This window comes from Aethalodelphis obliquidens, unplaced genomic scaffold (genome assembly GCF_003676395.1).
Source record: "Aethalodelphis obliquidens isolate GAN/ISIS:26980383/991018 unplaced genomic scaffold, ASM367639v1 scaffold24, whole genome shotgun sequence".
NCBI lineage: Eukaryota > Metazoa > Chordata > Mammalia > Artiodactyla > Delphinidae > Aethalodelphis > Aethalodelphis obliquidens.
Window position 1 is genome coordinate 10,512,025 of NW_020837968.1, and position 13,576 is coordinate 10,525,600.

Below are 13,576 nucleotides of genomic sequence, written 5' to 3' on the forward strand. Positions count from 1 at the left end.
ATACAGATGGCCAGGAAGCACATGAAAAGCTGCTCAACATCACTAATTATTAGAGAAATGCAAATCAAAACTACAATGAGGTATCACCTCACACCAGTTAGAATGGGCATTATCAGAAAATCTACAAACAACAAAGGCTGGAGAGGGTGTGGAGAAAAGGGAACACTCTAGCACTGCTGGTAGGAATGTAAATTGATACAGCCACTATGGAGAACAGTATGGAGGTTCCTTAAAAAACTAAAAATAGAATTACCATATGACCCAGCCATCCCACTACTGGGCATATACCCAGAGAAAACCATAATTCAAAAAGACATGTGCACCCCAATGTTCACTGCAGCACTATTTACAATAGCCAGGTCATGGAAGCAACCTAAATGCCCATCAGCAGACGAATAGATACAGATGTGGGACATATATACAATGGAATATTACTCAGCCATAAAAAGGTCATTTGTAGAGATGTGGATGGACCTAGAGATTATCATACAGAGTGAAGTATAGCAGTTTCTTAAGTATCAGAAACAACTTCATACAGAACATTTAAACAAATGTATCCCAAATTCTATAATACAACTTGTTCAAAAGTCTAGTTTTCTTAGAAGAAATCCTCTGTACAGAATTTGATCAATTTTATATTATGGGGAGTTACCCAATAGAGTAGCACTAGTGAATAACAACCATAAACTAAGCCACAGCAAACACTGTAAACATCAATTAGATGATGTTTCCCAAATACTGTGAAGATGGAAAATGCTGTAATCTTCACGATACTCTTACTTAAATGAATTTATCATTTACCCTTACACTTCAGGTATAAAGTTTTACGATCTGCTTACCTGTTTGTAAGTGCCACTTGGTATAATCGAAAATCTTGCATTCTTCCAACAAATTGCTCTAAACCTGAAAAATATATATGTATATAATATGAGAAGTCTCAGTTTACCAAGCAATGGTTGACAAATGTTCAAGTGAAATTCTTTTAAAGCTATGAAACTTTTTAATTATATTAGTTTCAGGTATACAGCATTATAATTCACCATCTGCATACAGTACAAAGTGGTCACAACCACAAGTCTGATTACCATCCATCACCATATGAGTTGACACACTTCATCAGTTTCACCCACTCCTAACCACCTTCCCCTCTGGTAACCACTAAACTGTTCTCTGTATTGATGGGTTTGTTTATTCTTATTTGTGCATTTGTTTTGTGCATTTGTTTTTTTAGATTCCACATATGAGTGAAATTATACAGTATTTGTCTTTCTCCTTCTGACTTATTTCACTTAGCATAATACCTTCAAGGCTCATCCTTTTTGCCACAAGGATGGATTTCATTCTTTTTTATGGCTGAGTAGTATTCCATTATATATATATATATATGTATATACATATATATATATATATAGGCATCTCTTGAATATATAGACTAATAAAAAGAATGTCACACACACACCACACATCTTCTTTATCCATTCATCAATTGATGGAAACAGGTACACAGGTCATTTCCATATCTTGGTTATTGTAAACAATGTTACAGAGAACATACGGGCACACACATCTTTTCAAATTAGTGTTTTCATTATCTTCAAATAATACTTAGAAGTGGAATAGCTGGGTCATATGGTAGTTTTAGTCTTAATTTTTTGAGGAATCTCCATACTGATTTCCATAGTGGTTGCACCAATTTACAATCTCACCAACCCAGAAAAAGGTTCCCTTTTCTCCACCTCCTCTCCACAGTTGTTATTTCTTATCCTTTTGATAATAGCCATTCTAACATGTATGAGGTGATATCTCATTACAGTTTTGTTTTGCATTTCCCTAATAATTAGTGATGTTGAACATCGTTTCATGTGTGCCTGTTGGCCATCTATATGTCTTTGGGAAAATGTCTATTCATACCCACTACCTACTTTTTAATTGGGTTGTTCATTCTTTTATTGTTGTATGAGTTCTTTATATATTTTGGATATTAACCCCTTATCAGATATATCATTGGCAAATATCTTCTCCCATTCAGTAGGCTGCCTTTTCGTTTTGATGATGGTTTCCTTCACTGTGCATAAGCTTTTTAATTTGATGTAGCCCCATTTGTTTATTTTTGCTTTTGTTTCCCTTGACTTTGGAGTCAGATCCACAAAAACATTGCTAAATCGGATGTCAGTGAGGTTACTGTTTATGCTTTTTCTAGGAATATTATGGTGTCTTTAATCCATTTTGAGTTAATTTTGTGTATGGCATAAGATAGTCATCTAGTTTCATCATTTTACATGTCCAATTCTCCCAACTGGAAAGAGACTATCCTTTCTCTTGTATGTTCTTTCTCCTTTGTTGGAGATTAATTGTCCACATACATGTGGGTTTATTCTTGTGCTCTCAGTTCTGTCCCATTGACCTATGTATTTGTTTTTGTGCCAACACCATACAGTTTTGATTAATACAGCTTTGTAGTAGAGTTTGAAATCAGGGAGAATGGTACTTCCAGCTTTGTTCTTCTTTCTCAATATTATTTTGGCAATTCAGGATCTCTGTGGTTTCCTACAACTTTTAGAATTATTTGGCCTAGTTCTATGAAATATGCCCTTGGAGTTTTGAAAGGAATTGCATTGAACTTATAGGTTGTTTTGGATAATATGGACATTTTAGGATTATCAGTTCTTCCAATCTATGAATAAGAAATATCTTTCCATTTATTTGTGTCTTCAATTCCATTCAGCAGTGTCCTATAGTTTTCAGTGTACAGGTCTTTCACCTCCTTGGCTAAATTTATTCCTGTTAAAAAAATTGTTTATTTATTTATGGCTGCATTGGGTCTTCATTTCTGTGCACGGGCTTTCTCTAATTGTGGTGAGCAGGGGCTACTCTTCATTGTGGTGCATAGGCTTTTCATTGCAGTGGCTTCTCTTGTTGCAGAGCATGGGCTCCAGGTGTGCGGGCTTCAGTAGTTGTGGTACACGGGCTTAGTAGTTGTGGTGCATGGGCCCAGTTGCTCCACACCATGTGGGATCTTCCTGGACCAGGGATTGAACCCATGTCCCCTGCATTGGCAGGTGGATTCTTATCCACTGCACCACCAAGGAAGTCCCTATTCCTTTTTTCAATGCAACTGTAAATATGATTGTTTTCTTAATTTCTCTTTCTCATGGTTCATTATTTGTGCATAGAAATGCAATAGATTTTGTATATTGATTTTATATCTTGCAACTTACCTTACTTATTAGTTCTAATAGGTTTTGGAGGGAGTCTTTAGGGTTTTCTATATCATGTCATTTGCAAATAGGAACAGTTTTCCTTCTTTCTTTCTGATTTGGATTCCTTTTGTTTCTTATTTCTTGCTAATTGCTGTGGATAGGAATTCCAATACAATGTTGAATAGAAGTGGTGAGAGGGCATCCTTGTCTTATTCCTGATCTTATAGGAAAAGCCTTCATATTTTTCACCATTGTTAGCTGTGGGTTTGTCATACATGGCCTTTATTATGCTGAGATATACTCCCTGTATACCCACTTTGCTGAGAGTTTTTGTCATAAATTAACATTGAATTTTGTCAAATGCTTTTTCTACATCTATTGAGATGATCACATGACTTTTATCCTTCATTTTGCTGATGTGATTTATCACCTCAATTGATATGTGGATATTGAACCATCCTTACATCCTTGGAATAAATCCCACTTGATCATGGTGTATGATCCTTTTAATGTCTTGTTGGATTCAGTTTGCTAATATTTTGTCCAGGATTTTTGCCTCCATGTTCATCAAAGACGAGTTTGAGAAGACTAGGTATTAAATCTTCTTTGAATGCTTTGTAGAATTCACCAGTGAAGTCATCTGGTCCTAGGCTTTTTTGTTGACTTTTTTTTTTTTTTACTGTTTCAATCTCCTTACTAGTAATTGGTCTATAGTTTAGAAAACTTTTATGTTTATATCACAGTCCTTTCAAATTCTTACAGACCAATATATATTTTGCTAAGTACAAGTGAATAATAATCATAGTTATCTCTATATACATTATAGGACTTGTCAGTTAATATTTTGGCCAGCCTATTTACTGACCCAACTTATGATCTCTATCCAGAATATCTTCCCCAAATCAAATTTCTCTGTAGTTTATAAGCCTATAAATCTATGATCTCATCAGCCCTAAATGTGATTGTCATCTGTTTCGCATCCTGATTTTCAGAGCATTCACATTACCGAGAACAAGACTCCCCACTTTTCCATTCCACCTGTTCTACCCCCAAGCTCCAGAGCATCAGCTTGGGTCTTCTCCAAACTAAGAATAATGCCTCATCTAGAAAATCTCCAGTAAGTGAGGATAAATTGAAAACCTCCTATTCATGAGTTCCGAGTTATTCACATGTATCAGTGGCATCCTAGCTCAGTCTCAAAATTCCATCACCTCATGAGAATTTTTCTAAGACAAGTCAGGTTCAGAGCCCAATCTGCTTTGAATTAGGTGACTTTTCAAGATGTGGGTATATATCAACTTTAAACCACACATTATTTTATTAATTCACCAAATATTTATTTAGGATGTACTAACAGATAAGCCCAGGGAGAGTAGGAACAGAAAAATGTAAGAAAGCTAAGGTATTTTTTATTTTTAATAATGAGAAAAACAATGAAAATGGTATAATTCTAGCTAGAGTTTAAATCATGGGGACACAACAATGATAGGTTCTAAAGTATAATGCTAATTCAGTAACTGTTTTTTAAATTAAACTTGGAGCAATGGCCAATCACCAAATGACTATTTCCTTAAATGTGTTTTTTTTAACAATTCTATTTTTTAATTTTATCTCAATAATAGAGTTTTAAGGAATGTCTGATCTATCTTTGCTGCAGTTTTTTGGTGGTGCTTCGGAGGAACCTGGGGCAGAGTGAGGTGATGGCAGATGAATAAAAGATGTAGAGTAGAATTAGCACACCAAATAGTCTGAGATGCTGATCTCAGAAGCAGCAGGAGATGTGAGCAAAGAAAGATGGGACTCAGGGGCATAAAAAGAGTAAGTGTCTATGTGTGAGTCTGTGTGAGTGTGTATTTTATCTTTCTTCTTATAATTATATTAAAGGCTGTAGTTAAGAAAATAACAATATTTCATATATGAATATTTCTTCATGAATCTAAAGGTTTCCAATTGATACATTCTAAGAAAAAGTATATCTGTAGGCCCCCACTCCACTTCTCTGCCTCAGTTTTCCACACACCCCACAACCCAAAGCCCAAAGAAAACAATGCTCGATGCAGCCTAATGCCCTGACATTCCTGTTAGGAAAGTTCCTCTACCCCTTGTCTAGAAATAGGCAATTGAGGCAAGTGCAAACTAATTATTACTTAAAGCAGTGTTATGAATAACAATAAACAAACAAAAAAACCCCACTCTATTAAAATGTCATAGAAATCTTTAGATTTCCAACACAAACTGCTTTAAAATTTGTAATTAGTGAAAAGGGAAAGAAAACATTATGCACAGTTCATTTGACAAACTGGCCATCCAAGAAATTCGGTAAATTGCCCTGGATCAAAGAGCTGAAGCTAAGCAAGGTAGGAAATGATATAATGAAGGATACACCTTTCTTGGACATAGAGGAAAGACAGGAAGAACAGTTGTGAATACATGTAAGTCATTGTGGTTTTGTTTGAAGAGCAGGGAAGACAAACAGGAAAATCACTCCTCATGGTATGAATTTTCTTTCTGAGGAAGAGGTAATGTCTGCCTGGAATGAAGGAAGTTGGATCTGTCCCCTATTTATTTCTTCACCTTCACCTACCCCACTCACACCCAACCCTTCTCCTCCAGCATCCTTCATATGCCATATGGTACAGGTCTACAGACTACCTGTAGTACTCCACAAGGACCAAGGTCTCTCAGCCCTGAGGTTTTGCACATGATTTTGCCTCAACTTCCAACGTTCCTGCTCTATCCTAGCCCTTAATCAGCTTTGAAATATTTCCTTTGGGAAACTTTCTGTGGCCCAGCAGGATCCTATATGTTCCTGTGGCACTCTGCACTTCTGATTCTGTTCTACAAATGCCTATTTACTTCTCTACCATGCTTATGAAATGTAAAAGTCTTCCCTAGAAAGACACACAAAGTAATAATTGGTCTTATCTGCTGTTCTAGCCCTAGCTCATAGCCAAGTTTCCTGGCAAAGGGTAAAACTGTTCAAAAATTATTTACTACTGAAGGAGGGAAGCAAGGAGGAATAGCGGTATTTATACCTGTAATAACGATGTATAATGAACGCTATACAAAATGAGTGAGAAGGTTGACCAGGGAAAAATACACGGATCCTCAGGAAGTATCTTGAGGGCCATCTGAAATCAGAGACTGTAACTTTGCCATGGCACGAGTCTGAAAGCTAAGTGATTTCCCCAAACATGCTGACAACTCAAGAGAAATATCAAATGATTAGAGGTAGCCAGGGTTGAGGGTTTTCAGGTACAGTATATCAAACAAGGAGAACAGGAAGGTAAGATTCCAGTAATATAGAAGAAATAATGCACCACAGTACTTGGAAGAGAACAGGAAAGTGAAACAGGGTGAGAGGTAATAGACCAGAAAAAAGAGAGGAGTCAAGGTAGTGGGCCTCGGATTAAGTAAAAGAAGAGTGCAGTAGAAGTGAGCAGGCTATTTGAAACAATCATAGTATTCACTTCAGTGCTGCCTGGGGACACAATAGAGATAAACACTGGTGCTGCTTTTGGCAGCACTGACTAATGAAGCAACAGGAAGTTTCCCATCATACTCGAAGCATGCTATGCCATCAAGAAACACCCCCCAGATAAAAAAAAAATATGGTTATGGGTTGAATGGTGCCCTTCCCAAATTACATGCTGAAGTCTTATCCCCCAGTACCTATGAACATGACCTTCTTTGGAAACAGGGTCTTTGCAGATATCATCAAGGTGATGTCATTAGGGTGGGCCCTAATCTGACTAATGTCCTTATAAGAAGAGGAAGATACTAATAAAAACACATTCACACAGGGAGAAGGCCACGTGACAACAAAGGCAGGGATTAGAGTGACAGAGCTAAAGAACATGGAATACCAAGGATTGGCAGCCACCACCAGAAGTTAATTAAAGACAAAGAAGGATGCACCCCTCAAGGTTTCAGAGAGAACATGGCCCTGTTAACACCTTGATTTTGGACTTACAGCCTCTAGAACTGTAAGACAATAAATTTCTATTGTTATAAGCCACCCAATTTGTGGTACTTTGTTATGGAGGCCCAGGAAACCAGTTTAGTCATCATTTCCTATGGTTGTTAACATAATGAGTTATCAAAGACAAAAAAATAGTGGCAACATGTATTCCACATTACCTAATTTATGTTCGCAGTATAAAAAAAGAGTCTAAAATGTTATATATACAACCTCTAGGGAATATTTTAATTCAAAGTACCCAGAAAATACAGATCACAATGAATAAGGGATAATGACTTCTGGTTTTGAAAGCCCTAATATAACTGAAGGCAAAACTGTTGAACACTGTGATTTTGTCAAAGCCTGAATCACGTTGTTTTTTTTAATTAATTTTATTGGCGTATCGTTGCTTTACAATGTTGTGTTAGTTTCTGTTGTTCAGCAAAATGAATCATCCATATGTATACATATATCCCCTCCTTTTTGGATTTCCTTCCCATTTAGGTAACCACAGAGCACTGAGTAGAGTTCCCTGTGCTATACAGTAGGTTCTCATGAGTTATCTAATTTATACTTAGTATCAATAGTGTATATATGTCAATCCCAATCTCCCAATTCCTCCCACTCCCTCCTTACACCCTTGGTATCCATACATTTGTTCTCTACATCTGTGTCTCTTATTTCTGCTTTGCAAATATGATCATCTATACAATTTTTCTAGATTCCACATATATGTGTTAACATACAATATTTATTTTTCTCTTTCTGACTTACTTCACTCTGTATGAAAGTCTCTAGGTCCATCCATGTCTTGACAAATGACCCAATTTCATTCCTTTTTATGGCTGAGTAATATTCCATTGTATACATGTACCACATCTTTTTTTTTTAACATCTTTATTGGAGTATAATTGTTTTACAATGGTATGTTAGTTTCTCCTTTATAACAAAAAGTGAATCAGGTATACATATATATGTAATCCCCATGTCTCCTACCTCTTGCGTCTCCCTCCCACCCTCCCTATCCCACCCCTCTAGGTGGTCACAAAGCACCGAGCTGATCTCCATGTGCTATGGAGCTGCTTCCCACTTGCTATCTATTTTACGTTTGGTAGTGTATATATGTCCATGCCACTCTCGACTTTGTCCCAGCTTACCCTTCCCCCTCCCCATATCCTCAAGTCCATTCTCTAGTAGTCTGTGGCTTTATTCCCATCTTGCCCCTAGGTTCTTCATGACCATTTTTTGTTGTTGTTTTTTAGATTCCATATATATGTGTTAGCATACGGTATTTGTTTTTCTCTTTCTGACTTACTTCACTCTGTATGACAGACTCTAGGTCCATCCACCTCTCTACAAATAACTCAATTTCGTTGCTTTTTATGGCTGAATAATATTCCACTGTATATATGTGCCACATCTTCTTTATCCATTCATTGGTTGATGGACACTTAGGTTGCTTCCATGTCCTGGCTATTGTAGATAGTGCCGCAATGAACATCGTGGTATATGACTCTTCTTGAATTATGGTGTTCTCAGGGTATATGCCCAGTAGTGGAATTGCTGGGTCGTATGGTAGTTTTTTAAGGAACCTCCATACTGTTCTCCACAGTGGCTGTATCAATTTACATTCCCACCACCAGTGCAAGAGAGTGTCCTTTTCTCCACACCTTCTCCAACATTTATTGTTTGTAGATTTTTTGATGATGGCCATTCTGACTGGTGTGAGGTGATACCTCGTTGTAGTTTTGATTTGCATTTCTCTAATGGTTAGCAATGCTGAGCATTCTTTCATGTGTTTGTTGGCAGTCTGTATCTTGTTTGGAGAAATGTCTATTTAGGTCTTCTGCCCATTTTTGGATTGGGTTGTTTGTTTTTTTTGATATTGAGCTGCATGAGCCGCTTGTAAATTTTAGAGATTAATCCTTTGTCAGTTGCTTCATTTGCACATATTTTCTTCCATTCTGAGGGTTGTCTTTTCTTCTTGTTTATGTTTTCCTTTGCTGTGCAAAAGCTTTTAAGTTTCATTAGGTTTCATTTATTTATTTTTGTTTTTATCTCCGATTCTCTAGGAGGTGGGTCAAAAAGGATCTTGCTGTGATTTATGTCATAGAGTGTTCTGCCTATGCTTTCCTCTAAGAGTTTGATAGTGTCTGGCCTTACATTTAGGTCTTTAATCCATTTTGAGTTTATTTTTGTGTATGGTGTTAGGGAGTGTTCTAATTTCATTCTTTTACATGTAGCTGTCCAGTTTTCCCAACACCACTTATTGAAGAGGTCTTTTTTCCATTGTATATTCTTGCCTCCTTTATCAAAAATAAGGTGACCATATGTGCATGGGTTTATCTCTGGGCTTTCTATCCTGTTCCACTGATCTATATTTCTGTTTTTGTGCCAGTACCATACTGTCTTGATGACTCTAGCTTTGTAGTATAGTCTGAAGTCAGGGAGCCTGATTCTTCCAACTCTGTTTTTCTTTCTCCAGATTGTTTTGGCTATTCAGAGTCTTTTGTGTTTCCATACACACTGTGAAATTTTTTGTTCTAGTTCTGTGGAAAATGCCATTGGTAGTTTGATAGGGATTGCACTGAATCTTTAGATTGCTTTGGGTAGTAGAGTCATTTTCCCAATGTTGATTCTTCCAATCCAAGAACATGGTATATCTCTCCATCTGTCCGTATCATCTTTAATTTCTTTCATCGGTGTCTTATAGTTTTCTGCACACAGGTCTTTTGTCTCCTTAAGGAGGTTTATTCCTAGGTATTTGAGTCTTTTTGTTGCAATGGTAAATGGGCGTGTTTCCTTAATTTCTCTTTCTGATTTTTCATCATTAGTGTATAGGAATGCAAGAGATTCCTGTGCATTAATTTTGTATCCTGCTACTTTACCAAATTCATTGATTAGCTCTAGGAGTTTTCTGGTAGAGTCTTTAGAATTCTCTATGTATAGTATCATGTCATCTGCCAACAGTGACAGCTTTACTTCTTCTTTTCCAATTTGGATTCCTTTTATTTCTTTTTCTTCTCTGATTGCTGTGGCTGAAACTTCCAAAATTATGTTGAATAATAGTGGTTAGAGTGGGTAGGCTTGCCTTGTTCCTGATCTTAGTGGAAATGCTTTCAGTTGTTCACCATTGAGAATGATGTTGGCTGTGGGTTTGTCATATATGGCCTTTTTTATGTTGAGGTAAGTTCCCTCTATGTCTACTTTCTGCAGGGTTTTTATCATAAATGGTTGTTGAATTTTGTCAAAAGCTTTTTCTGCATCTATTGAGATGATCATATGGTTTTTATCCTTCAATTTGTTAATATGGTGTATCACATTGATTGATTTGCATATATTGAAGAATCCTTGCAATCCTGGGATAAACACCACTTGATCATGGTGTATGATCGTTTTAATGTGTTGTTGGATTCTGTTTGCTAGTATTTTGTTGAGGATTTTTGCATCTATGTTCAGCAGTGATATTGGTCTGTAGTTTTCTTTCTTTGTGACATCTTTGCCTGGTTTTGGTATCAGGGTGATCGTCGTCTCATAGAATGAGTTTGGGAGTGTTCCTCCCTCTGCAATTTTTTGGAAGAGTTTGACAAGGATAGGTCTTAGCTCTTCTCTAAATGTTTGATAGAATTCACTTGTGAAGCCACCAGGTCCTGGCCTTTTGTTTGCTGGATGATTTTTAATCACAGTCTCAATTTCAGTGCTTGTGATTGGTTTCTTTACATTTTCTATTTCTTCCTGGTTCAGTCTCAGAAGGTTGTGCTTTTCTAAGAATTTGTCCATTTCTTCTAGTTTGTCCATTTTATTGGCATATAGTTGCTTGTAGTAATCTCTCACGATCCTTTGTATTTCTGCAGTGTCATATGTTACTTCTCCTTTTTCATTTCTAATTCTATTGATTTGAGTCTTTTCCCTTTTTTTCTTGATGAGTCTGGCTAATGGTTTATGAATTTTATCTTCTCAAAGAACCAGCTTTTAGTTTTATTGATCTTTGCTATCGTTTCCTTCATTTCTTTTTCATTTATTTCTGATCTGATCTTTATGATTTCTTTCCTTCTGCAAACTTTGGGTTTTATTTTGTTCTTCTTTCACTAATTGCTTTAGGTGTAAAGTTAGGTGGTTTATTTGAGATGGTTTTTGTTTCCTGAGGTAGGCTTGTATTGCTATAAACTTCCCTGTTAGAACAGCTTTTGCTGCATTCCGTAGATTTTGGGTCATCATGTTTTCATTGTCATTTGTTTCTAGGCATTTTTTGACTTCCTCTTTGATTTCTTCAGTGATCTCTTGGTTATTAAGTAATGTATTGTTTAGCCTCCATTATTTGTATTTTTTACAGAGTTTTTCCTGTAATTGATATCTAGTCTTATAGCATACCACATCTTCTTTATCCATTCTTCTGTTGATGGACATTTAGGTTGCTTCCATGTCCTAGCTATTGTAAATAGTGTTGCAATGAACACTGGGGTGCATGTGTCTTTTTGAATTGTGGTGTTCTCTGGGTATATGCCCAGTAATCGGATTTCTGGGTCATTTGGTAATTCTACTTTTAGTTTTCTAAGGAACCTCCATACCGTTCTCCAAAGTGGCTGTGCCAATTTACATTCCCATTAACAGTGCATGAAGGTTCCCTTTTCTCCACACCCTCTCCAGCATTTATTGTTTGCAGATTTTTTGATGATGGCCATTCTGACTGGTGTGAGTTTATACCGCATAGTAGTTTTGATTTTCCAATCTATGACAAAGGAGGCAAGAATATACAATGGAGAAAAGACAGCCTCTTCAGTAAGTGGTGCTGGGAAAACTGGACAGCTACGTGTAAAAGAATGAAATTAGAACCCTCCCTAATGCCATACACAAAAATAAACCCAAAATGGATTAAAGACCTAAATGTAAGTCCAGACACCACAAAACTCTTAGAGGAAAACATAGGCACAACACTCTTTGACATAAATCACCTCAAAATCTTTTTTGACCTACCTCCTAGAGTAATGAGAATAAAAACAAAAATAAACAAATGGGACCTAATTAAACTTAAAAGCTTTTGTACAGGAAAGGTAACCATAAACAGATGAAAAGAGAACCCTCAGAATGGGAGAAAATATTTACAAATGAAGCAACTGACAAAGAATTAATCTCCAAAGTATACAAACAGTTCATGCAGCTCAATATCAAAAAAACAAACAACCCAATCAAAAAATGGGCAGAAGATCTAAATAGACATTTCTCTAAAGAAGACATACACATGGCCAACAAACACATGAAAAGATGCTCAACATCACTAATTATTAGAGAAATGCAAATCAAAACAGAATCATGGCTTTAAATTATCAGGTTGGATTAATTCTTTTATGCATTCATTGACTCAACAAATGTTTACTGGGAACCGTTTACATGCCAGGAACTTTCATGGGTTTCAGGAATACATCAGTTAACAAAACAGGCACAAAAGAAACTCAAACAAACTAACAAACAAACAAAAGAAACTTGCTTTTATGGAGCTTGCATTCAGGCAACTAGATTAATATAACAAGTAATTTATGTAGTATATTAAAACAAGATAAATGCTATGAAAAATGGGAAAAAATAAGAGCAGCTTGGAGAGCATGGCTGGACTTTAATTTGGATAGTATGTTAAAGAGAGGTCTCATTGAGAACACGGTATGACAGTGGAAAGGGAACAATCATATATATAAATCGGGGCAAAATATGCCAGACAGCAGTCATTGAGTGCACAGACCTAAGGCAGTATGCTTGGCATATGAGAAGAACTGCAAGAAGCCAGCATCCTGGAGCAGAATAAGGGAAGTGAGGCTATTGGAAGATTAGGTCAGACAAGTAACTGGCTGCCAGGTGTAGGGTGGTGTGTGGCGGGGGGGGAATTGGGTTCAAACTGTGAAAAGCCCTGTAGCCTATTGTAAGGACTTCAGTTTTTATTGTATATGAAAGAGGAAGTCACTGGAGAGCTCAGAGTAGAGAGTGACATGAACTCTAGTTTATTCCGAAGTGTTAAAAGTAGAATATAGGGGGCTTCTCTGGTGGCACAGTGGTTAAGAATCTGCCTGCCAATGCAGGGAACACAGGTTTGAGTCCTGGTCCAGGAAGATCCCACGTGCCGCAGAGCAAATAAGCCTGTGTGCCACAACTACTGAGTCTGCTCTCTAGAGCCCATGAGCCACAACTACTGAGCCGTGTGCCACAACTACGGAAGCCCAAGTACCTAGAGCCTGTGCTCTGTAATGAGAAGCCACTGCAACGAGAAGCCCACGCACTGCAACGAAGTGTAGCCCCCACTTGCAGCAAATAGAGAAATGCCCTCGTGAAGAAATGAAGACCCAATGCAGCCAAAAAAAAAAAAAAAAATAAGAGCCCCGAAAAAAGTTTTATATATATATATATATATATATATATATATATATAT

At 36.9% G+C, this 13,576-nt stretch overlaps 1 protein-coding gene across 2 annotated transcripts in view; it reads right to left on the reverse strand.

Annotated features, from left to right (window-relative positions):
- The window catches only part of USH2A (usherin), a 774,017-nt gene that overhangs the window by 683,614 nt on the left and 76,827 nt on the right, over positions 1 to 13,576 (reverse strand). For both annotated transcript variants that reach the window (XM_027122185.1, XM_027122186.1), the window contains one exon: positions 840 to 903. In XM_027122185.1, coding sequence (XP_026977986.1) covers positions 840 to 903 — 64 coding nt within the window. The remainder of the gene's footprint in view (positions 1 to 839; positions 904 to 13,576) is intronic.